The sequence below is a fragment of the Vombatus ursinus genome, unplaced genomic scaffold (assembly GCF_900497805.2).
Source record: "Vombatus ursinus unplaced genomic scaffold, bare-nosed wombat genome assembly UNPS02014814.1, whole genome shotgun sequence".
NCBI lineage: Eukaryota > Metazoa > Chordata > Mammalia > Diprotodontia > Vombatidae > Vombatus > Vombatus ursinus.
In genome coordinates this window covers 16,026,190-16,053,327 of record NW_020954592.1, presented here as the reverse complement: position 1 = coordinate 16,053,327, position 27,138 = coordinate 16,026,190, and the positions used below count along the sequence as shown (strand labels likewise).

At 34.7% G+C, this 27,138-nt stretch overlaps 1 protein-coding gene across 1 annotated transcript in view; it reads left to right on the top strand.

Moving 5' to 3' along the window:
* The window catches only part of CRYBG3 (crystallin beta-gamma domain containing 3), a 154,710-nt gene that overhangs the window by 1,974 nt on the left and 125,598 nt on the right, over positions 1–27,138 (top strand). The window contains exon 2 of the mRNA XM_027835352.1: positions 22,184–22,250. Coding sequence (XP_027691153.1) covers positions 22,184–22,250 — 67 coding nt within the window. The remainder of the gene's footprint in view (positions 1–22,183; positions 22,251–27,138) is intronic.

Sequence of the window (27,138 nt, the reverse complement as noted above, 5' to 3'; positions counted from 1 at the left end):
ACAGATTTCCACTACCACTTTTCGAAGGCAATTGGGGAAGATGGGAAAGACATTTAAAAAAAAAATTAACCACAAGTTTCCCTTTCAGTAATGAGAACTGAAGGGCCAGTCTGCATTAAGAGTTTAATGAAACAAATGGGGTCCCTTAGTACTGTATGTAGTAATACAATTTAGTGATTTTAACAAGATGTACAGGGGTTGACAATTTGTGTTATGATTTTCTCTTTTTTTCAGGATGAAAGGAACATCTTTGAGTGAAGGTCTAAATCCTTAATAAAGAATTTTAGTCAATTTTATATAAATGGCTTTGGTTTTCCACAGACTTAATATTTAGGGAATATTTTCAAAATGAAAATGCTGTGTTCAGTAGAAAATGCCTTGTATATTAGAGACAACTACTACAATGCTAAATCTGGATCTTCCGTTGTGCTAAAGTGGAACAGGACTACCAAAGTATCAGATTCAGTAATAGCCACCTAGATGTGTGTTGGGTGGGGTTGGGGTTGGGGTTGAGTGGCGTGAGGACAAAAGTAGAGAAACTGTTTTATGCTTGTCAATGATTATATTTCCATTGATTTGGAACTGAAGTAGGGAGGATTGATCAGCTAATCCAACTGAGGAAAATTCACTTACTTTTCTTGTTAGGATATCTTCAATTCATACACTTAGAAGTGGCATGCACTTGAGATTCTGGTAGCTTCCAGAGAGATGTATTATTTTAGGAATTGGCCTCTTGGTGACTTTTTGCCTAAGACTTTAACCAAGGAAAAGAATTGAGACTATATTCCAAAAGAAAACTACCATCACATATTAAATATTTCTTTTTTTTTTATGTTCCTATTACTTATGGACAGCCAGGTGAAATGTTACAAAAGACAACCTAAAATGAGTAACATAATACTTTAGACTTTCAAAATATCTCTAGGTGATGACTTTGATATCTTTTCTCAGCATGGAGTAGATAGTTGGTTTAGGTAATGGAGGTGAGAGGTGGGACTAACGTCCCACACCTCCAATTTTTCTTCTACCCCACTAAGTCACTTAGATAAAAGGGAATCAGAAGAACTGTGTGATGTGTCATGACCCTACTTCTCCTTGTCTTTTGCTCCTGTTTCTACGGATCTGAAGAATCCTAGACTACTAATATAGGAAAGTATCTGCTTTTAGGATTTCATATTCCAAAACATTTTTGAAATCTTGATGTTGTACCTATCATGAAATGCATTTATTATCATTGCATCAGAGAGATAATTTCATTTTCTTTTTTTAGTAAGTGAAACATTTCCATTTATTTAGTAGCTGTGTGTGGTTGAGTATCTTAAAATATCAGGACAATCAATTATTAGTATTTGAATCTGGGGCAGGTTGGTGGCCAAGTGGATAGAGCACCAGCCCTGGAGTCAGGAGGGCCCGAGTTCCAATCTGGCCTCAGACACTTGACACTTACTAGCTGTGTGACCCTGGGCAAGTCACTTAACCCCAGTTGCCTCACCAAAAAGCAAAAAAAAAAAGAAATAAAGGAAGAAAGAAAAAGGAAAAAAAAATTTGAATCCTGAGCTCTAGGTCACTCTAGTCCAGGGGTTCTTAATCTGTTGTCCATGAACTTGTTTTTCAAAGAAATATTTTGATAACTATATTTTAGTATAATTGGGTTCCTTTGTAACCTTATTTATTTTATTTTATGCATTTAAAAACATTGTCCAAAGGCTTCACTAGACTGTTAAAGAGGTCCGTGACAAATTGGATAAGAACCCCTGATCTCAACTTAAAATAAATAGACATGGTCTCCACTTCTAATCAGAGCTGATGTTACAAGTCAACATTAGACTTCTGCTTCTGCCGTTTTATGTGATTTTCACTTAAACTGGGCCTCAGTTTTTTCATCTATTTAATGAAGAGGATTGAGTAGTTGATCTCTAAGTTCCCTTTCAGTTCTAAATACCATGAACTACTTCTAAGCTGTACATGAAGATAACTACCCAATGGAGAAGACCCTCAGAAAGGAGTATTAAGTATTAATAAAAGAAGTATTAAAAATGGTTTTGAATGAAATTTCATACTTGGCATACCTCTAGTAAGTAGCAAAATACCTTTATGACGTGTGGAGTTTTAATTCAGTTTCCTGAATTTAGAAGACATTTTAAATTGGCATATAGTAGTGCTTCATATATTGTAATAAATAGTCCATGATTGTGACATTTGAAGTTTGGGTTCATTACGTGATGTGACATTTTAATAAATTTCAGGAGGGATATTCATTGGTATCGTTATTTCCTTAGGTTCTGATACTGCTGATTTTTGTGCTGGCATGTTTCATGAATGAGATCGATAAGTTGATAGATTTTTGATGAAATAAAGAAATGTATTTTGTTCAGTATCCCTTATTTTTATAATCTTTTCTCTTTTGACCTCTCTACCTTTTCCCAAAATAAGTAAGACTGTCACAGTAGCGGGGAAAACATAGTGTGAAAAGGCATGTAAAAGTTTATTAGTCAAGGAAATAAATCATTTGTGATGTACATCACAGTATTTGTATTTTTTTCTTTAAAACATTTTGTTTTAATTTTAAACATTTTTTTTGTGATTGAAAAACCATTGTGTTGAGATTAAACTTGAGGACCTATTAAGTTCCATACATAAACGTTCTGAATAGCCTTTAAAGAAAAAGAAAAGCAAGTATATGGGCCTTTTCCTGTTAATGTTAATTTTACTAATAACCACTTTACTCTCAAATTTCACCTCTGATTCCATGAATTCTAATGGCTTGTCCTTTTTCTATAATTTGATTCAGTAGTTACTATTTTATAGGGTAATTCAGAAGAAATAGAATTTGCCAAAAGCTTAATTATCACAAAGTCTGGATTCAAAATTTGGTTTTGTTCTTTGCTGCTTGTGGGAACCTTAGGTAAGTCACTTAACTTTTCTGGGCCTTAGTTTCTTTAAATAAAATAATAAAGTTAGACTAGAAGATCTCCAAGGTACTTTCCAAGTTAAAACCTTTGATCCTACTAATTTGCTTATTTTAACCAGATTATTTTTTTCTGTCTGGATCTAAATACAACCTTTAATGTAAATTTCTGCTAATTTAGAAGTAAACACATTTCCTTTGTGTGAACTTCTACCCTATACAAACTATCTCAGTTCAACTGTTTTTGAAAGGTTGACAAAGACTACCATAATTTCCAAATTTTGTCATAATAGAAATCTCAGCAGCAGTCATGGGTTCAAATGGGTAATTCATACTGTCATACTGTCAAATCTATATAATCAAACCCAGTTTATCTCTACCTAAATATTTGCAGGCATCTAAAACTTAACATGTTGAAGTGGAACTCTCATTCTTTTTGTCAGTGACCCAAGTTTCTAATTTCAGCCCCCATATCCTATCAGTTGCTAATTAAGTCTTATAAATTCTACCTTTACATTACCTTTCACACCTGTCCTTTTTCTTCTCTCTACTCATACTGACTTTGCACTTATTGTGACTCTCATCATCTTTTGTTTGGAATAATGTGTTAGCCTCCTGATGGCTCTTTTTGCTTCTAGGACTTTCTCTAAATAATCCATCCTCCACATACCTGCCAAACTGATATTCCTTTTAAAGCAAAGATCTGATCATGTCACTCCCCTGCTTAAGAAGCTTCATCAGTTCCTAGTTACCTCTGTTTGGCTGTCTTATTTTATATTACAGCTATCCCTACCATTTTGTGACTTTCCACATTGTGGTTTTGATATATCCCGGGCTGACACAAGAAATTAGATGAGAACTTTTTGGGAGTTTTGCAAAAGCTGCAGATGACACAGAAAAAAGTTTAGAAACTTAGAAATGCATAAAATATATGTATAATATTGTATAATATCAACATATTTTATCTTGCAGTACCGTAATAATTCAGGCTTCTTTACTGATACAAAGGGAGGACCAGAAAGTTTTACTGGGATTTTCTAGGTCACAGGGATTTCTTCCTCCTAACCCCTGCTATGTGGAAGGGATAACTGTATTCTTCAGACTCTTTATAATCTAGTCCAGAGTTTCCAAAACTTGTTTGGGCTGCCACCCCATTTAAAAAAAAAAAAAGTGCTGTGTCCTCCTGTGTCTACTTTAACCCTTTAATTTTTTTTGTTGAAATTTGTCATTTCAAAATAAATGAGATTTTTTTAAATGATACATCTTAAATTTAATAATTTATTGTAAATTTGTGATTTTTTTCCTTCATTGAAATTTTGATGACACAATATTGCATCATGTAACTGTATAGTATCATATTGTAAACAAGTCATTGCACACAAATATTCCTACGGGTGTATGCTGGACTTCCAGACAATGCACTACACTTGTCTGCCAACACTTGCTTCTTAAGACTCATTGGCAGACTTTATAATTTGCATTTTGTGTGTTTATTTGGAAATTAATATAATCACTACAACTTTAACACAGTTGCACAACAGATGAAACATGTACCAATGAGATTTCACATTTTTCTTGTTTTCTTTCCTTATGCTTCCTCTTTTTATTCAGTGCCCCCCAATTGTATGTGAGACTACTACTGCCCCCCCCCATTTTCCAGCACCCCCAAGGAGTGGTATTGCCCACTTTGGAAACCTCTGATAGTCAAACTCGATTGTTAGCTATTTCTTACTACGTGGTTTTTCATCTCTTACCGCCATGCCTGTGGTACAAGTGGTCCCTTTATGCTTAGAAAGCTCTCCACCACCTATATTCCCCAGATTCTTTCAAAGTACGGTTTAGGGGTCAGTTGATATATGAGGTCTTTCCTGATCTCCCCAGTTGTTAGTTCTCTTTCTTAAAATTACTTTGTACCACTTTTTATTTAGTTTGTGTTTGTTTACTGATACACTTGTTTCCCCTCACCTTGAGAGTAGGAAGTATTCACTTTTTATGTATGTTTCCCAAGTGCCTAATAACACTATGTGCTTTGCACATAATGGATGTTTAATAAATAGTTGAATTGAATGTGAGAGCAGTATTATGTTTTTTTTTACCATTTGTGAGGAAATAGCAAGATTTTCAATGTCCAGAATATAACAAAGCACAAAGCAAACAAACAAAAACCATGACACTAGTGTTATATTCTGGCCAATGAAAACCTTGTTATCTTTCTATAATCTTTCTTGAGTAACAAATTTGAACTCCTAATAAACTGCATCTTACATCATAATCAACAAACTGGCATATGACATAGTCATAGGCAATCATCCCAACTAGTGTAATGCATATACATGTACCTAACATATGGAATTGATGTTAGAATTGCTTGCATCTGGCCATTGAACATGCAACTAACGTAATCATAGTATATATGACAACATTGCAAATATAAGAAAGTCACGTACAGTATGATACATAATACATATAATAGAATTATATTCAGTAACCACATATACAGATCACATTCAAGGATATAATACCACTATTGCAGCTATATATGTGTAACGTACATATCATATGTTAGCATGTTATATATGTTACATGTATGCAACAGTATATATGTTATGTAGCATACTATTATAGAGAACCACTTTTTCCACTTCTCTAAAAATATGCAAAAAAATGCACAAGTTTGTTATTTGCCTAAAGTAGGCCTAGCACTTCTATTTTAACTAGTCCATTAGTTAAACCTTACTAGACCCAAGTAAGAAGAGAGAAACATAAGATTCCTTTCTGTTAGTTTATAGATTGTTTTGCTTCAAAGCTACCTTCTAAAATGCTTTTGTTTCTACTTGTACCATTCATAGGAAGGATAATTTTACTGAAGCATACTGTACTTTATCTAGTGGCAATCATTATTCTTCTTTTATCTGTATAGAAACTTATTCATAATTCGCCACTTGCTTGAAGCCAGGGTGGGCATAGACCTAAACTTGTTTAATTCTGTAACTCATGAATCTGTCATGTTCACTTTATAAAACTATGCATAACTGGTTTATATGGATCCTTTACATATTCTGCCTGAACCTTCCATAGATTAATTGGTGAGATTGACCTTAATTTCATATACTTCTTTCCAGACCCTAAATAGATGGATTTTTGTACCTCTAAATTGTTTTTCTATATTTCGTGAACCTGATGATTAAAATCAGTGTCTTATTGGTACAGTATTCATCTAATATTGCTGAATTCAGCATTCATTCAGCCAGCATTTATTAACAGTGTATCTGGCTTGATGCAAAAGCACTATTTAGATAAGACAGTCCATGTCCTCCATGAGGACATGAAATCCACAACTTTATGGGGGTGAGATACAAAAGAGAATACTAACATATTAGTGAGATGAACAGCAGTTTTTTGTTATCATATATGCTGAATATATGTAGAATGTACTTTTCCTTTTAAAATAAATGATCAAATGCCTTCCTTATTCAGCTTATATACCCTTATATATTTAACTTCCATATATTATTTTTAGTGTCTTGCTTAATGATTATTCTTTTTGTGCTAAATTTACAATCTTACTTGTGTCAGCCTCTGTTATCCCAAAAGACCTCTGTCTGCAATGTTACTGTTCGTGAATTTTTTCCATGGATTTACAAACATGAATGCAAGTAAATATATACAATAGATACCTGTCAGAATGTTAATGATGGAAATGAGAGAGTGGTCAGTTATGAGGTTCATGATCTAGGACAAGTTGCTACAATCTCTATAGTGAGATAGTAGGGTAACATGAGACTGGACGCTTAAGTTTTGGTGTTGAGGAAAGGTGGAAACAGAGTGGCTTATGTTCTTCGTAGCATTATTGATTTAGATCTGTAAGGAACCTCAGAGGTCATTTAGTTCAACATCCTCATTTGACAAATGAGAAAAACAAATGTGCAACTTTGACTTCTTAGTGATTTATCAGTTTACTGTCAGATCACAGTGTTAATCAGATCAGCGAACAGTGGCATGAGGGATGATGATAATAATAGCACCAGTTTACATGGTAACATCTTTGATATTTAGTACCCAGTGATTTCCAATCCCAAATTAGGGCCCATAATTTAGTCAGATGTTAAAGGCAACCCTGGCAAAAAAAGTTGGAAAAGCACAAGCAAAGAAGTGTTCTTTTTAGTGCAACAGTTCAGTCACTGAACACTGTATCAATACAAGCACAGCTGCACATACACATCTTAGGCAGAAAAAAGCCAACAGCCCTGCTTTAATCCCTCACTGATACATGAAACCAAAAGATGGTTAACTAGTGGTATGGAAAATAGTGATAATAGCTCACATTAATTTAGCACTTTTAAAATTACAAAAGGCTTGCATCACAGTGGTACTGATGAAGGTAGTACAAGTATTATCACCCCATTTGTTGAGCTAGTCCTGCCACTAACTGCATCCAAGACCTTAAATCACTTAACTTTCTGTACTTAAGTTTTCTCATCTTTAAAATGAAAGGAGTTGACTAGATAGTTTCCAAGGTTACTTTCACCTTGTACTCTCTCTATAATTCTTTGAATGTCAGGGCCTGACCCAGTCACTTACCTACCCAGGCAAAGATTTTGCAAGACTAAATAGGCCAGGGAGAAGTCCATAAACCAGGAGACATGAAGTGAAATGATCCAGTCAAGGTCAATGAAAAGTCACTTCTGGCACATGTGCACAAAGAAGTTTAGGGCAGAATACATTGACTTGACTCTTATAACCTTGTCATGCATATGGTTCGCCCGATGGCTGCTCATTTTTGCCTACTGTGACAAATGAAAAAGTCTGAGAGATGTTTCTAGGTAGTTAACAGTAATTTTATTAATTAGGCTAGCTGGCAATCAATAAATTGATGCTCAGTGGTTTCTCTCTAACCAAAGACAAGCCATGGACACAATGAATGCCTTAAATACCTTTGTAAAAGGGAATAGCCCTGACAAGTGAAAATCAGCCCTGATTGGTGGACATTTAATGAGGAGGTGGACCAGAAGTCTTCAGCTCCTCCTGCTGAGAATGTGGCTTGATCATGACACTCAGCTGCCACCAGTAATCTGTACAGGGGAATCCATCTCCATCAAGACCACTCTGGGGGCAGCTAGGTGGGCCACTCTATCCACTGATAGAGCACCAGCCTTGGAGTCAGAAGGACTTGAGTTCAAATCTAGCCTCAGACACATGATACTCACTAGCTGTGTGACCCTGGGTAAGTCACTTAACCCTGATTGCCTCACCAAAAATAATAATAATAATAATAAGGCCACTCTGGTTGGTTTTCTCCTTCATGAGCTGGGTCACTCCAAACTCTAATGGAGGGGGACAAGGACAGGGGCTCCTTTTCTTAGGGTAAGAACTCATCCACAGGGTTTATACTATAGTTTATGCTATATATTTAATGTATTTATAGTTTATACTATAAATAGAAGTTAGATGTCTTGCTTGGGTGGGGTTCTGCCCTAGATTGAAGAGCTTGTGGTTTTTTGAGGGCTAGGGATAATCTAGGAGATTGAATTCTGTTGATGATGATTACTTTAGTTACACCTTACAGGATGGGTAGGATTTTGATGGGTAAATATGAGGGGGGAGGGCATTTTTGTGGGAGTTGTAGGGGTGGGAGTGAAGGGTGGTGGTGGGTAAGACTTCAGATAGCTTAATATTTGCTCAAGCTATCTCTTTCTCCCTCAATATTTCTCTTAAGTACTTTTACCTGATCAGGTCAGAGGATACATCCTTTCCTTCTAATTTTCAACTACTGACATACTTTTTTTTTTTAGAGGCACATGCAGAGTAATTTCCTCATTCCTTCTTGATATAGCATTGCTTCTTGAATACCTCAAAATAGCACTGACCCAGTTTAGCTATTATTTCATTTGACAAATCAATGTGACACTTAACCAAGATTATTTCTATTAGCATTTGAAGATTTCTACCTTCTGAATGAATTATGCACTCATTCAATTTGGTGAAGCTATAGGCTACCCTGAGACAGAGTAGCTACTCGGTAATCAGTTTTCTTTTTCATAAGAGATGATCAGGACTCGAGCACTGTACTTTTGCACTGAACAGAACCAAAGCTGTACAAGGCGTGTACAGCTTGGCATGTTCTCTATCCCACTCTATCCTTCTGTTATTTGCTGTCCATTCAGGCAATTCAGTTCTCTAAATCAAACAGGTGTGTTAAAATGGAGGCGTGAGTAATTCAGCCTGTGAAGAATAATAGGTAAGTGGATAGAACAGACTCCTTTCTTAGGCTATTATAAAATCTAAATCGTGTGGATATATGTGGAATTTACATATTATATAGTAAGTATGTAGTATTTGTATTTGTCTTTGGCCTCAGGGACCCTCCCTTCAATTAAAAAAAAAAGCTGTTAGAAGACATTTTGAAGATTAAAGTGAAATGAAATGAAATTTTATTTGATAACTTCATGATATCCTTTAAGATAACTGCTAACAGAAGTGATTTCAGGATTTTCCTTACAAAATGTGTATATACTGTCAGGCCATTTGCAATATAGTCATGCTGAGAAATGAACTTCTTTGGGTTCAACTTTCTTATTCTATACTTTTTTTTTTTTTTTTGACCCTAGCTATCCCTGTTTCAGTTTATAGGCTGGAAGTGCAATGACTACACATGGGCCTGATGCAAATACTGATTCATAGGGAAGCTTTAACCTTCTTCATTTTTCTGACTTGGGCTGATAATTACTCCTTTGGCAGTGTGATGACTCCCTCTGCTTCTGAAGTCTAATCACCCTATTAGTGTTGACACCACATCAGTTTTTGGCCTACTGCACCTTGGAACTCTCAAGCTCAAATGATCTACCAACCTCAACCTTCTCAGCAGTAGGGATGCATGCACTACTACTTCTGGTTTTAAATTCCACATTTTTCTAAAGAAAAGCAGTAATACCAAATAATTTTAATTTAATAATCTTACTGGATTTATACTCCTAGCCCATGGAGCAGTTACTTTCTTTACCTGGGACCCTTACTTTTATTTACAGAAAAAACAAAACAAAACAATGAACCACCTTGGCCTGGACCTGTCCTTGAGGGAAGACTACCTTGGCCTTCTATTTTCTTGCTAAAGTTAGGAGTGATCTGTTTCCAAGGGGAAACCAAAGTGGGGAGAGGGAGTCCTGCTTGAGATGGTTCTGATTTTCTAGCCAGGATTACTAGCTGCTGTTGATGCCCATCAGGCAGTTAACATTCCTTAATTGCCAGAGAGGGGCATGAGTACCACACCTGAAGACCAAACCCACTTTCCCTTGCTGCAGACTAATCATATTACCTGAGGATTACTTCTGGCTCCAAATGAGGAAGTAATAGGGAGGAGCTGAGGTACCAAAATAATACAAAGTACAAGATGTCCCAGAAGTTTTAGTGCACTTTAAGGCTTTAGTAGCTTAAAACTATATTAGTATAATGGAATGGTCTGCAATCAGTTTTTACATTTCAGGGCAGTAGAATTAATTTCAATTTTGATATATGGTTTCCACAATTTAAAAAATGACTACATGTAGATTTTGCCAGTTTGTGAGTAGTTTACTATAATAAATACATTATCCATTAAAAATTAGCATTCACTCTAAAGATATTTAGAGTATTAAACTTGGTCCAATCTTTTATGTTTGCCTCATAACCTTTTCAGTTTGTATATGACACTTCCCCGAAGCACTGTTCCTCATTAAGCAAAGCAAATAATATGGGGACTTAAGTTTATTGATTTCCTCTTCATTGATGAATTCTTGATCATTTTTGATGCTGGTAATTTGGTTTTCTTCTTTTTTTAAATCAAATTAACTAAAGGTTTATCTATTTTATTGTTTTTTCCCCCATAAAACCAGTTTAGTTTTATTTACTCAATAGTTTTCATAATTTCAATTTTATTAATCTCTCCTTTCGTTTTCAGAATTTCCAACTTGATATTTAATTGAGGATTTTCAATTTGTTCTTTTTGTAGTTTTTTTAGTTGCATGCCCAATTCATTGATTTCTTCTTTCTCTGTTTTACTCATGTAAGCATTTAGAGATATAAAACTTCCTCTAAGGACTGTTTTTGCTGCATCCTATAAATTTTGGTATGTTGTCTCATTATTGTCATTCTTTTGGATGAAGTTATTGATTGCTTCTATGATTTGTTGTTTGACTCACTCTTTCTTTAGGATTAGATTATTTAGTTTCCAATTAATTTTTAATGTAGAGATGTAAACAGTTTGCCCTTATTAATAATATGTTGATTTTTTTTATTTCCTATTTACCTTTATATGCCTCTCTTGAGTCTTTTATTTGAAGGTCAAGTTTTCTGTTGAGCTTTGGTCTTTTCATCAGGAAGGTTTGTATCTCCTCCTCTGAAAGATTATGCTCAGTTTCTCCTTGGTTGTAATCCAAGCTGCTTTGCCTTATGGAATATTGTATTCCACACCCTCTGATCTTTTAATGTAGAAGCTGCAAGGTCCTGGGTAATCCTGAATGTGGTTCTATGATATTTAAATTGTTTCTTTCTGACTGCTTGCAGTATTTTCTCTTTGATTTGGTAATTTTGGAATTTGGCTACAATATTCCTTGATGTTTTCATTTTGGGATCTCTTTCAGGAGGTGATCTGTGAGTTCTTTTGATGACTAATTTACCCTCCGATTCAAGGACTTCAGGGCAGTTTTCTTTGATGATTTCCTGAAGGATGTTGTCTAGGCTCTTTTTTTCATCATGGTTTTCAGGTAGACCAATTATTTTAAAATTATCTCTCCTGAATCTGTTTTCCAGGTTAGTTGTTTTACCAATGAGGTATTTTACATTTTTTTCTATTTTTTCACTCTTGTTTCTGTTTGACTGATTCTTGCTCTCTCATAGAGTCATTAGCTTCCACTTGCCCCATTCTAATTTTTAAGGAGTTGTTTTCTTCTGTTGGGTTTTGTACCCCCTTTTCCATTTGGTTCATTTTACTTTTTGAGGAGTTCTTCTCTTCAGTCAGTTTTTGGGCTTCCTTTTCCATTTGGCCAATTCTACTTTTTGAGGACTTGTTTTCTACAGTTAATTTTTGTCCTTCCTTTTCCAAGGTATTGACCCTCTCATGCATACCTCTCATTTCTCTTCCCAATTTTACTTTTTTTTTTTTTTAAGGCAATTGGGGTTAAGTAACTTGCCCAGGATCACACAGCTAGTAGGTGTCAAGTGTTTGGTTGGAGGTCAGATTTGAACTCAGGTCCTCCTGACTTCAGGGCCTGTGCTCTATCCACTGCGCCACCTAGCTGCCCCCCCAATTTGACTTCTACCCCTCTTATTTGACTTTTAAAATCCTTGAGCTCTTCCAAGAAGGCTTTTTGGACTTGAGACCAGTTCACATTCCCCTTTGAGGTTTCGGTTGTATTGACAATGTTGTCCTCTTCTGAATTTGTGCCTTGATCTTCTTTTTCCCCGTAATAAGAATCTATGGTCATTGTCCTTTCCTGCTTTTTGTGTATGGTATTTGCTTATTTCCTGACTTAAAAAAAAAAAGTTGAGCTCACCTTCTGGAAGGAAGGGGGTACTTACCCAAGCTTCTTTTCCTACTCACCCACGCCTTTCACTTGAATGTTTGGCTCCTGCTCACCAAGGCCTGGCACAGGGATGTTTTGCTCATGGTGGATGTCTGTCAGCCTGGAGTTTTGCCTTCTGGAGTTGTGCTTCCCAGAGTTATGTTGAGGCACCAGGTGATTTGGCTGCTGGAGAACACCGTCGCCCATGATGGTTTTCTGAGCTAGTGTCTACTGGTTCCCCTGCCTGTATTGAAGCTCTGGGCTTGGGGGGAGTGGAGGGGATGTCTTGGTGTTGGCTCTTGCCTGCTCTACCAGCCTGGGACTCAGGATCTCCCCTGGTACATTGAGGTGGGCCTTGCTGCTGGCTTGCTGGGATGCCTCCTTTCCTGACTGCTTCCCCTCCCTCAGAGTGAGAGAGGCCTTTCCCATTAATCCTCCAAGCTTCCTGGGCTCCAAGACTTCAGTGCCCTGTGTTTTTGCTGGCTCAGGGTTTTTCCTGGATCGATATTTTCTGGGCTTTCAGAGGTCAATAAGGGAGGGTGAGAACAACTTACTTCTTACTCCGTCATCTGGGCTCCTGGAAGCAGAACCAGGACTTAAGTTTAGATAATTAAAATATAACACAATGTAACTATCTAAATGTTACTTATGTGAAGTTCTCTAAAAATACCCAGAATAATTAGGTTTTTGTTTTGTTTTACTAATTGTTGCTAATTTTAGTTTTTTGCTTTTGCCTCAAAGTTTTCTGAATCTTATTCTTTTATGTCCCCATTCTATAATATATTGATTTGAAGAACTTTTAGACTATGTACTATAGACTGACTATACTATTTAATACTGTTAAAGGACTTAGGTAAAAATTACTAAGCTTTGAACAGATAATGACATTTACAATTTAGATCATTGCCAATGTTGCTTGTTTATTCCTTTTCTTGTGACATTCCCCCCTCCACCCCACCCCCATTCTTTTTCTGGGAGACTGGCTGTTTATATACTGGTTGTTAGTCTTTAATAATCACTTTGTATCCCTTAGGTGGTTTTTTAAATTGATTCATGGCCATTAATTAATATGGATTACATTATCACCTTTAAGTACTTTTGAAAACTAGGCTATTTTCTCATTTATCACAGTTCTCTATTTTATGCTGTGTGAGCATCAAGTGACCTAGGTGTGTATTACTTCAAAGAAGGAAGAGACAAAATTTCTGATGATCAGTATACAATTTGGCTAAAATAGAACTAAGAAACTGAATCTTCTCCTTTATATCCCATGCCTCAGGTAAAAATATATTTTTAAACTATCACTCGTTATTTGGAACTTTCCTAATGGCCCATTAGGAAAACTATCCCATTATTATTTATTTATAGAGATAGGAACTGGACCTATGATTTCATTCATAAGGAGAACTCACAGGTGAAAAAACTACCTCTACCAATGCTAAGTGGGTATTATCTCTGCAAAATATAGTCTTAAGAGAGTTATATAGAGCAGAGGAGTCAAACACCTCAGTCAATTTGTGGTGCGCAACACTTATAAGACTAACTTGAACCAGATTAAAGTGTAATTGGGGAATATTTAACAAAAAAAAATCCAGTAAAACAGATAATATGATTGCATTTTAAAACTTAGTCAAATGTGGCCCTCAGGGATCTTTATATAAGAATTAGTGACTCTGGTTTCTATTTGAGTTTGACATTGACCTAGAGCACTAATCATTAACCTCAGGATTAAGTGACTTGACCAGTCACATATCTAGGGTGTGTCAGTAGTGGGACTTGAATCCAGGTCTTTAGGGCTCTAGGACTTGTTTTCTATCCATTGTGCCAAACTGTCACTCTTAGAAATTATTTATTTAACCTTTTAAAATTTGTTAGAAACACATTATCTTCTGTTTGCCAACGTTCAAGTCTGTATTACAGGCATTTCTGAAATGGTTAATAATCTAACCTTAACTTTTCTTCTGACCTCTATTCTCTTATCTCCAACTGTCTATTGGACATCTTCAGCTGGGTGTTCCCTAGACATCTTAAATTGACATGTCCAAAACTGAACTCATAATCTGCCCCCCCAAACTTCCAATATTCTGATAACTTCCCTGTTACTATTGAGGGTACTTCCATCCCAGGTTTGCAACCTAGGTGACATCCTTGACTCCTTACTCTCTCTTACTTTTCATATCCAATTTGTTGGTAAGGTCTTTCAATTTTACCTTTTGTAACATCTCTCAACAATACCACTTTATCTTTATTAGCACTGCTACCACTCTGGTTATGCCCTTCATCACCTCTTTCCTGAACTGTTGCTATAACATGCTTGTTGGTCTTCAAGTGTCTCTTCGTTCCAGTCCATCCTCCACTCAGCTGTCAAATTTATCTTCCTAAAATGCAGTTCTGACCATGTCATCTTCCTATTCAATAAATTCCAGTGACTCCCAATTACCTTCAGGATCAAATACAAAGTCCTCCATTTTGGCATTCAAAGTCCTTCTAACTGACCTTCCCACACCTACCTTGCCAGTTTTCTTATACCCCCTAATCCCTGAATACTCTTTGATCCAATGATACTGGCCTTCCCTGCTGGTCCCTAAACAAGAAACTCCCATCTCCTGGTTCTGGGCATTTTCACTGGCTGTCCCCTGTCCTTGGAATATTCCTTCTCATCTCTGCTTACTGTCTTCCCTGGCTTCCTTCAAGTACCAGCTAAACTCCCAGCTTCCAGAAGAATCTTTTCACATTCCCTTTTAACTTTAGTGCCTGCCCTTTGTCAGTTCTTTCCAATTTATTGTGTATGTAGCCTGTTTGTACTTAGCTGTTTGAATGTTATCTCCCCCATTTTGTCCTGAGCTTCTGGCTGTCTTTTGTCTTTCTTAGTCTCCTCTACACTTAGTTCCTGCCAGGCACTAACAAGTGCTTAGCAAATGCTTATTGACTAAACTACTCTGCTTCTCAGTAGTCAATAAGTCAATTCTCAGTGCCTCAGGCAACTCTAAGAAAAATAAATTTTGGGACAATTGCTCATCTGCATTGATGATAAGTTTACTCATTGGGGGTTCCTAAGTTATACAGGTAAAAAATTACAAGTTTGAACCAAAAAGAAAATGGAATATGGTTTCTATTACACATAAGAATATAGTTATGACCTAATCAGTGGTTGTATGTTTCTTATAACAAGCATCAAAACATTTTGAATTTTAAGTTTGTTAATTTTGGAGAGGTCAAGTGAGAACTGAATTCCCTGACCTTTATTGTCTAACCCATAAATGGAACTTGGAACTAGGAAACACCCTAGCTGGAAGCAAGTACTGTTATATGCTAAATTAGTCAAATGAAAAGTTAAGTTGTAGTAATGTTTGTTGTGTTTCATTGTTTTAAATAGGCAGATAAGAATCTTGCTTAACAATGATGTGTATATTATACTACAAAGAAAATATTGTACAATATTTATATTGTGTTAATGTGATATTCTAAAGTTGTGGCTGGAGTTATTCTGACTAATTTATCTTTTGGCTAGGAAAATTATTTCCTTTACTCTGATTTTAAAAATTATTTTATTCTAAAACACAGGCTAGCCTCATCAGTTCCATGTAACTTGAAATCTTATCGTGACTATTCAGTACATAACTAGTTCCAGAATACTACCTTGATTCAACAAGTACTAGAGAAAACTTAGCTGACTATTCCAAAGCAAATGAGGTGAAAAATATAAGGATGCTTTCCAGAATGGTGGGATCAGTTCACAACTCCACCAACAATGCATTAGTGTTCCATTTTTCCCACATCTCTAGCATTTATCATTTTCCTGTTTTGTCATGTTAGCCAATAGGTGTTATCCATAGGATAGGTGTGATGTGGTACTTCAGAGCTGTTTTGATTTGCATTTCTCTAATCAATAGTGATTTAGAGCATTTTTTTCATATGACTATAGGTAGCTTTAATTTCTTCCTCTGAAAACTGCCTGTTCATATCCTTTGGCCATTTATCAATTGGAGAATGACTTGTATTCTTATAAATTTGACTCAGTTCTTTATATATTTTAGAAATGAGGCCTTCATCAGAGATACTGGTTGTAAAAAATCTTTCTCAATTTTCTGCTTCCCTCCTAATCTTGGTTGCATTGGCTTTGTTTGTGCAAAAGCTTTTCAATTTAATGTAACAAAAATCATCCATTTTGTATTTCATAATGTTCTCTATCTCTTATTTGGTCATAAATTCTTCGGATCTCCATAAAGCTTACAGGTAAACTATTGCTCTCTCAGTTTGCTTATAGTATCAGCCTTTATATCTAAGTCATGTACCCATTTTGACTTCATTTTGGTATATGGTGTACGATGTTGGTCTATGCCTAGTTTCTGCCGTATTATTTTCCAGTTTTCCCAGCAGTTTTTGTCAAATAGTGAGTTCTTATCCCAGAAGCTGGAGTTTTTGGGTTTATCAAATAGTTGAGTACTATAGTCATTGATTACTGTTTATTGCGTGCCTAACCTATTCCACTGATCCACCATTCTGTTTCTTAGCCAGTACCAAGTAGGTTTGATGATTGCAGTTTTATAATACAATTTAAGATCTGGTATGGCTAGATTTCCTGGCTTTTTAAATGATAGAAGATAAACTTTGATAGCATCAGTTATGATTCTGGAATACAGTCTTGAACTTGAGATTCATGTGTCTGTAGTGTCATTGAAAACACTTAACTTTTCTATTTCCATGACACATCTTTTTAAGATCTAAGTTGGTCAGTTATTTATGAAACCACATTTTTTTACATACATTTTCACATCCTCCATTAGAATAGTTTGTGACATAAGTTAATAAGCGTTTATCAGAATTTTAATCTTGAGAATTTCCCAAGGCCTTTAGAATATTTATCTTTTCTATAAACTCTTATATACACTCCTACAAAACTTAAGGGTGTGGTTCAGAACACATTCAGCTTTCCTTTACTTATTCATTACAAATATAGAAATGAACCTTAATGTCTATTTTTGGCATTCTACGACTTCTAAATACATCTAATTATAGCTAATCTCTCTATGTTTTCCAAAAGAATAGCCTGAATGACTTGGTCACTTGCTTTGCTGAATTCTAGGTGAAAACTATATTATTTTCCTGATCTACTAGTGTAGTTACGGTGTTAGGAAAATACAAGTTAGTCTAGCATGACACGTTCTTGATGAAGCTATGCTTGCTTGTTGTGATCACTACTTCCTTTTTGCAGTTGTTCATTAAGCATTCTGTTAATAATATGTTATATAATCTTGCCAGGAAACGAAGTCAGGTTCACTTGCAAGTTCCATACTCCTTTATCTCCCTCCCCAATCCTTTTCCTCCCTAATTACTGATAGTGACCTAGTAATCACATCTACTCAGTTATTTCAACATATACAAGAGATGTACAGAAAATGAAGGAATTGGACAAGATTTTTCTAAATTGAAATCTTATGATCTTGAGAGGATGGTGGGAAGATTGGGTGTCTTAAGACCTGGAATATCCCAGATCCCTCATAGACACCCCAATAAAGCTCTAAAAAGGCAACTGACACAACAGTAAAACTGAAGAGAAAAAGCTATAAGCTCTTCTGTACAGTCCAGGAGTGCATAAAGAGAATGCCATAATCTTTTGGAATCTGTAAGCAGAGACAAGCCAGAATTGGTAGAAGACTGTGTGTGCAAACAGCAACCCATGGATCCAGAGCAGGAAAAAGAACCAAATACCTCTTCCAGGACTTAGGAAAGCACCTGGGAAGCAAGGGTGCTTTGGGGCTTTGCAGAATATCTGCTACCAACATAACCAGTAATATCTGGTTGATTCCTGCCAAACTTGTAGCAAGAGATGGAACTAGCTCTGGATTTGGGACTGGGCAGAGAAGAGGACAAAGCCAAAATCTAAGACTAGCCAATAGGAGACAGCCAAAACTCATGAATTTTGCGAAAACCAGGAGCTATTCTTAGTCATCATATCTATGACCAAGTAGGGCCTGCCTATACCATCTAAGAATAAGGGAGAAAATAACATCTGACTCAAACACAGGGCCCTAATCCAGTCACTTGAAGCTGGAGATAAGATTAAACTGATTCAGGCTAAACACAATGAAGAAATATGATGGACTGAGAGTTCAAGAGGTAATCTCAGAAGAAAAGAGTACTAGAAAATAAGTCCAATTAAAATGTCCGGCCACATGGACTTTAGAAATATCTGGGAGAAATGAAGCAAAAGAAGGTTTAACTCACACAATTATATGTGTGTACTCACAGTTTGGTGTACAAATTAAAATCAGGAAATAGATGAGGATTGGGGGAGGGTTTAAATTAGAGAACAAGAAGAGGAAGGGAATAGTTATAAACAGAACAAACTAGCATAATAAGAGTAGATTGGGAAGTAGAAAATAAAAAGGAGAGAAAGGAAGAAGAAAGGAAGAGAGAGTAAAAACCTGTTTTTAGGGGGATTGGAGGTAGGGGAAGAAGATCAACAGAGAGGAAGATATTACTTCAATTACAGATCAGTGGTGTTAAGCAAAATCCTCTTCTGCTACTTTCTTGTAAAGAGAGATGATTGGGAATGAATAAAGGAAAAATGCAAAAGAGCAGCATCAAGGGAAATAGAGGATTGATAATCATAACTGAATGTCAGTGGAATAAAATCACCTCTAAAATGGAAGGTTTAGAGTTGAAAGCAGAATCCATCAATAACAAGAAAAACGAGGGTAGCAGCTATGATTTCAGACAAAGCAAGAGTTAAAAAGAGATAAGTAGGGAAACAGCATTATGCTTAAATAAGTAATAGATAGCAAAGTAATATTAATACTTAACATATAGGCATTGAATAGCATAACATCTAAATACTAAAAGAAAAAATCAGTCAATTACAGAGGAAAAAAATAGATGGTAATCTTATAATAGTGAGGGGCCTCAATGTATTCCTTTCAGACCTAGACAAATTTTAACAACAATGAAACAAGAAAGAAGTTAAGGACCTCTGATATTATGGATCGCTGATAATTATTGACTAGAAAATGATAAAAGTTTACATACTTCTTAGATGTGTATAACACCTTACAAAAATAGGGACATCAAAACTTCACCAACAAATGCATAAAAACAGAAATATTAAACACATCCATTACTGATTTGAGTGAAATAAAATTATAATCAATAAAGGGCAAAAATTATAATTAGTAAAGGGCCAAAATTATAACCAATAAAGAGCCTTTAATGAAAAGATTAAAATTTACTAGCAAATAATGTAATTCTAAAGTATTATTGAATCAAAGAAAAATATGAACAACAGAAAATTTCATCAATGAAGATTACATAATTGAGACAGCATGCCACAAGTTATGGGATGCAGCAAAAGCAATCCTTAGGAGAGAAAATGTCTCTCTAAATACTTTCATCACCAAAAGAGATAAAGAAAAGATCAATAAATTGAGCAAGTAACTAAAACTAGAAAAGCAATAAATCAAAAAGCTAAACACTAAAATAGAAATTCTGAAAATCAAAGATTGTCAGAAACCAAAAGCAAGAAATACACTGAACTGATAAATAAAATGAGACATTTTTAAGATTAATAGAATAGACAGATAACTAGTCATTTTAAAAAGAAGAGAAAACCAAATTGTAATAAAAATGAAAAAAGAATTTACAGCAATTGAAGTTAAAAGAAAGGAAACTATCAAATTATTTTGCTTAATTATATGCCACCAAACTGATAACATAGATGAAGAAGATGAATATTCATAAAAATACAAAATATTAAGATGAACAGAAACATCAATGGATTAATCTATAAATAGACAAACTATAGAATTATAATTAACCCAATATTGGAAGAAGAAATTTTCTTTTCTTTCTCTGATACAAATAAGGTTTTGGTATCTAAACCAAGGACAGGCAAAAGCAGAAAAAAATATATAAATCAGTATGCCCAGTAAACATTAATGCAAAAATATTAAAGAAAACATTATCAGAGAGGCTACATCAATACATTAAAAAGATTAAACTCCACGCCCAAGTTAGATTTATGCTATGAATACAAGTTTCATTCTATATATGGAAAGTGATAAATGCAATCAGTCATAGTAATAACAGTAATTATAAAAACCACATGATGATATCAATACATATTGAAAAAAACTTTTTAAAAATAAATCAAAATCCACTTAACCATTTCTGTTAAAAACATTGAACTGCTCATTAATAAATGAACCTTTCCTGGAAAGTGGTATCTGTTATAAATCAAGTACCAATGTCATATGTAATGGAAAAAGACTAGAAGACTTTACAATATGATTAGGTGTAAAATCGAGAATATACATCACTACTATTATTTGATAATGTCTAGAAATGCTAGCCATAGCAATACAAAAAGAAAAAATTGAGATAATCATAAGCAAAGAAGAAATGCAACTATCTTTTTTTGCAGGTGATAGATAGTGGAATATTATTGCACCATAAGAAATGATGAAAAGGATGATTTTAGAGAAAGCTGGGAAGAATTTATGAACTGATGAAAAATGTCATGAAAACAATCAGTACAGTTTATACAATACCAGAAACATTGTAAGGGAAAACAATATGGAAAGACTTGAGAGTTCTGATCTGTGCAAAGACCATCCACAACTCCAGAGGAGCAGTGATGAAGCATAATATTCTCCCTCCTGACAGAGGTGATGGACACAAGATTGAGAATAAGGCATACATTTTCACATATGGGAAATGGAGGAACTTTTTTTTTTTAACTAGACATATTTTTTGGGGGGGGTGAGGCAATCGGGGGTAAGTGACTTGCCCAGGATCATACAATAAGTGTCAAGTGGCTGAGGCTAGATTTGAACTCAGGTCCTCCTGACTCCAAGGCCAGAGCTCTATCCACTGCGTCATCTAGCTGCCCTGGTATATTTATTACAAGGGGTTTTTTATATTGTGAGTGTGCGGGTAGAAGGAAGAGGGTGGTATAGTGTATAAATATGTATAGTGCTTAAAAAAAAAGGTCATTGAAGCTTTTTTTAAAAAATACACATAAGAGAACAGAAGGAAGTCCAGAAAGAACCAAGACATGGAGGGTGGTAGGGAAAGCTTGGATTTAGTTTCTATTTCAAAGAAAAAAATATACTACATAATAGGGATTTACAGTTTCATTTATAATCCTCCTGTTTTTCTATGCTTGTAGAAATGCTCATTTTATTTGTTGTTTAAGTTAAGAATAAAAAGTACATAAAAATTAAGAACAAATAAAAATATAATTAGACAAAGAAATGTTTTTTATACTGGTGACCCAATAACAATTTTTTACAAAAAGAAAATTTATTATACTAGATCAAGGATGTTTATGGTACTTATATGCAATCTTCATTAGTCAGCATACCACTCATTGTGGATCCCAGAATTAAAATGTAAAATTAATCCGTTGTAGAAAAATACATATTTTAATTAAAACTACATACCTCATATTTAACAGCTGCTACTTTCCCACATCTATTATATCATTGCTATGATATTGGTGATCAGTAAAATATAGTATGGACTAGTAAAAATGGTTGAAGCTGATAAATACTTTTGAATTTATTTGTGAGGTTGATATTAATTCAAATTAGTGTTTTCTTGATAGGATATGTGTTAAAAGAATCATAGAGATATATAGGCAAAATACTTGTTGTTATTCAAATTAAATTATAATGAATGTGACTTGTATGTTGTATTGATTTAAATTAAAAAAAAAAACTTTGTGGTTTTTATTTTTCAGTCCTGAAAATGGGCCTGTCACTATAAGTCAGAAAACAGAAAATGCACCTTCAACAGAGCCAGTAAAGGTATAGTTGATCTAACAAATTGTGTGTAGTAGTGGAGGGAGGGAAGGAAATACTAGGCTTGTTATACTTTCTGCCTTTTAAATTTCTCAGATTCTAAGACATTTAATTTAGCTTTCAAAAATAGTGAAATATCATTTTTAGTCCAAATTGTTTTCTACATTTGTATGGATGGTAAAAAGACCAATTGAAGTTTTTTTCAAAAGTAAATAAAATATACTATTTTAAAACATTTTTTCTGTGAAGAATTTTGAAGAATATATGAAATGGCTTATATGATTAGCAATTCAATTTAATGCAAAAATATACCAGCGTAACCAAGAATTTTTCACCTGAGGCAAAATCATTTAAGTATCTCCTATTCCTGGAGGTGCATACAGCAACAGAAGGAACAGTCTGGGATAGAGGCTAATGGAAGCAGAGGACAAAGTCTGAGAGTCAGGTTCTTCAAAGTTGTTCTGGTAAATATGAAATATTTAATTGACTATGAGCTTCCCAGAAAGAAAGGGCACTTCAGGATCCATTCTCTCTGGGAACAAAGGCTGGATTGCTCTGGAAATAAGGTGTATTTAGTGGACCTTATTAATCTTACCAAAGAGAGAAGTTCTTAATGGGGCACACCGAAGCACTCGCAAAAGACACTAGGCTTCGTTGGAGTGAGAGAATTGTTTCTGTTGTCCAGAAGTCAAACGTAGTTTGAGTTGACCTGGTGCTGCCTAAGTAGAATAACTAGAGTTTATTTTTATAGGGGGATGGTGGGGAAAGTTGTATGTCTTCCAAAGTAGTCTTTAGACTACCGGAAGAAGAAAATCTCCCTCCCCAAGAAATATCCTTCCTATCCAGTTGTTAGCACCTAGGCAATAGCCTCGGTTGTCTTAGCCTCATCGCATCACTAATGTACTTGACTTCTACGAATTTCCTTATAAAGAAGGTAGTTTGTCACAAGGGACAGGTCTACTGGTTGTGGGGGTTAGGGCCAGGAGAAAAAGAGCCTGGGGAAGTGATAGTGATACGTTTTAAAATGAATAAAACATTTTAATACAGTTTTTATAATAAAATATTTGGAAGAGAAAGAATGAATAATTAAGAGTAATCTCTGAAAATAATTTAATATTGGATTCTATGGTAAAATAAAAAAGAAGCCAAGAAAATTCAAAGTTCTGTTATATATCAATGTCTTGGACCAGAGGTCTCAAACTCATGGGGGCAGAACTCCCTAGTGAGGCTGAAATCAGATTAAAATGTAATTGGGAAGTATTTGACAAAATAAAAAATAAAATAAAACACAGATGCTGCTAATTTATGTTTTTTTCTAAGTCAGTGTGCTGGCAGGTATCTATTTCTAGTTTGAGTTTTATACCACTTAGATCATCCTCTTTCCTGTGCTTTGTATAATGAAATATTTGTAAGTTCACAATAAAAAGAAAGTTTAATCATTAAAAACAAATCTGGAAAAAATAGGTACAGTGACCTTTTGTTTTTGCGAACAAATGAATGGTTTTACTTATTGAAGCTGGAAATGAAAATATTCTTTTGCATAGCACCATTACCTGTTGGTGCCTAATTAATGAATCTTATCAAGATTTTTTCCCAAGTGTCCATTTACATTCTGTTTACCAGGCAAAAAAAGCTGTCACCTAGAGATAAACCCAGTGATTTGAGATTATAGTAATTCTGTAATTTAAAAGCCTTTTGGAACACCAAGCTGCTTCACTTTACATATAACTAATATATGAAAATAACTAATGGTTCAGTATTAATTATGTCCAGATCCCAGTCGTTCCTTTTATTGACTTTGTAACTTTGGGCAAATCACTTAACTTTTCTAGGTCTCGGTTTCCTCATCTGTAAAATGAAGGGGTTAGGTTAGATGGCCTCTTAGCTGTAAATCTGTACCATACTATGAATTGTTAAGGCATTAAGTTGATCATTGATATGAATTGATTGATATGAATATCAGAGGAAATATCTGATATTGAAAACATTTCTACATCAATCTGATTAGTTCCTGAGAAACCTATTCTTTTAAAAAAAAATATAAAAGTAAGGCAGGTCAAAGACCTTAGTCTTCATTTTCTTTGATCTGCCTCTTATAATTTTTTTTTTTTTTGAAGAATAGGAACCTTGGAAATTAACTTAATGAACATTAGGTAGAATGATTTTGTTCCAGAGCCATTGAGTTGCATTTCGTGACTCCTCAGTATCACTAAATATCTGAAAAATGGAGAAAGGAGAAATATAGTAGTTCTAGGATGCTGAGAGGAAAATGATTGAAATGGATGGATGGGGTGCAGACTTGCTAGGAAGACAAGTTAATCTGGAAAGGGGGCCTAATAGATTGAGAAAATAGGCAGCAGTTGAGGAATTGAGTCCTGAAAAATAACAGGTTAGAAGAAATGAAGATGTGGAAGAGATGAAAGAGAAGATTATGGTCAAAGAAGGGAGACTTAGAACTCAATATTTAACAACTAGAACAGTTCTAGTGATGACAAGATCTATGATAATGTTTGCATTAGTTAGTGTCAGGGTACTACTTTAAAGATGGCCCAACTGAAGTTGAGATTGTTTAGGAGATGTAAAGTCGGTCTATTAGAAGTAAACAAGAAAGATAGTAGGAGGTGGTAGAAAGAGTACTGGACTTTGAGTCAGGAGATTTGGGTTCAAATCTTAGTTTATTTTTTTATAGTGCTTGTAGTAGAAAAATATAGCATACTGTAATCACTAAATAAATAAATAAATATTGCAATAATAAATATTGCAATCTGTAATCACTAAGGAAGTTCCATTTTTTTAGTCACAAGTCATTGAGTATTTTAAAAAAAATTCAATTCATCCTGAAAAACAAAAGGTCAAGAATATCGAGGGAATTAATGAAGTGAAATGCAAGGGAAGGTGGCATAGCTGTACCAGATCTAAAACTGTGTTATAAAGCAGCAATCATCAAAACTGTTTGGTATTGGCTAAGAAATAGAATGATGGATCAGTGGAATAGGTTAGGTACATAAGACACAGTAGACAACGACTATAGTATATAGTATATTGATAAACCCAAAGACTTCAGCTTCTGTGATAAGAACTCACTATTTAACAAAAACTGCTGGGAAAACTGGAAATTAATATGGCAGAAACTAGGCATAGACCAACATCTTACACTGTATACCAAAGTCAAAATGGGTACATGGGTTAGACATAAAGAGTGATACCATAAGCAAATTAGTAGAGCAAGGAATAGTTTACCTTTCAAACCTATGGAGAAGGGAAGAATTTATCAGGAGATAGAGAACACTATGAAATGCAATATGGATAATTTTGATTACATTAAATTAAGAAGTTTTTGCACATGGAAAGCCAATGCAACCAAGATTACAAAGGAAGCAGAAAGTTGGGAAACAATTTTTACAGCCAGTATCTCTGATAAAGGCCCCATTTCTAAAATATATAGAGAACTGAGTCAAATTTATAAGAATGTAAGTCTTCTTCTCTGTGCCAGACACTGTGTTAGGCACTGACCCTTAAGGAGTTTACAGTTTATAAAGGGAGAAAACATGTAATATATACACAAACACAAAATAAAAGCAAACTGAGCAATGAAGGAAACTAGGAATTTGAAGAGTCAGATGTGAGGAGGTTGTGCTTTCCCAGCATAGCCCATGCCAAAGGCACAGTCAGCAGTTTGACTAGATTGTAGAGTAAGTTAAGGCGAAATAAAGTATAATATACCTGAAAAGGTAGATAGACATCAGCATGTGAAACACTTTCCTGCCAAAAAGAGGAGTTTGTTTTGGATTTTAGAAGCAGAGAAATTGGACAAAAACAGAGAGAAACATTTCTTCATCTAGGATAATTTTGTTAACTATTTTGCATAGCTCTATACAGTAACACCTAGGCTTTAAAATTGGGTCTAGATAGTACAAATAACAAATCCCTTGTTGCTTTATTCAAATTTATACTGCATCTTTCCATTGGTCTGGAACCAGTGACCTTGTTTTACATAATTATAACTTCAAATAATATGAATTTGAATATGTGAATATTTCAGGGGATTTATTATTTGTACTAATCAGGACCTAACTGCAGTCCAGTTGATCCACCACTGAATTTATCTGTTTATTATTTATTTATTTTTCCCTTGGGAGATAACAAGCACTTATTAAGCATCTGTTTAGTGTCACACATTGTGCTTGTCTGGGGATGCAAAGAGAAATAGTGTCAGTAGCACTGAGTTTATAAATTGATTCAAGTAGTTTCATTATTTGTACAATATTGATGTAGCCCAACCACAAGCAACAAATAAATATCCATTTATTTTCTTCCATTATTTCTGTAAGAAAGTCTCTTATGTATATGTTTTTAGTGTCAGCAGATAGACTTAGATATTTTATGTATTTTTGAATGCTATTTTTCTATCATTTCCTCCTGATTTTTGTTATTGCTATATAGAATTGCTTTTGATTTTGTGGGTTTATTTTTATCCTACTACTTACTGAGGCCACTCTCAGGTATTTTTTTGCTGGTTCTATGGTGTATTCTAAATAAACCCTCTATTAATAGGGATAATTTTGTCTCCTCTTTGCTAGTGGTTGTCTTTAATTACTTTCTCTTACCTTGTTGATGTTGCAAGCATTTCTAGAACTATGTCAAATAGTAGGGAAGATAAGTAGCATCCTTGCTTTATTTCTCTATTTTTTTGGGAAATTTCTAGTGCTTCTCCTTTGCAAGTAATGCTAGTTTTTGGTTTTAAGTACATACATTTTATCACACTAAAAATGACTTCTTTTAGTTTTTTTTAAAGAATTAATAAGTTTTGTTTTTGTTCTTAATATGATTGTGTCAATTTTTTCCAAATGTTGAACATCCTTTGTTTTTTGAAATACTGTATTTCAATGTCTCT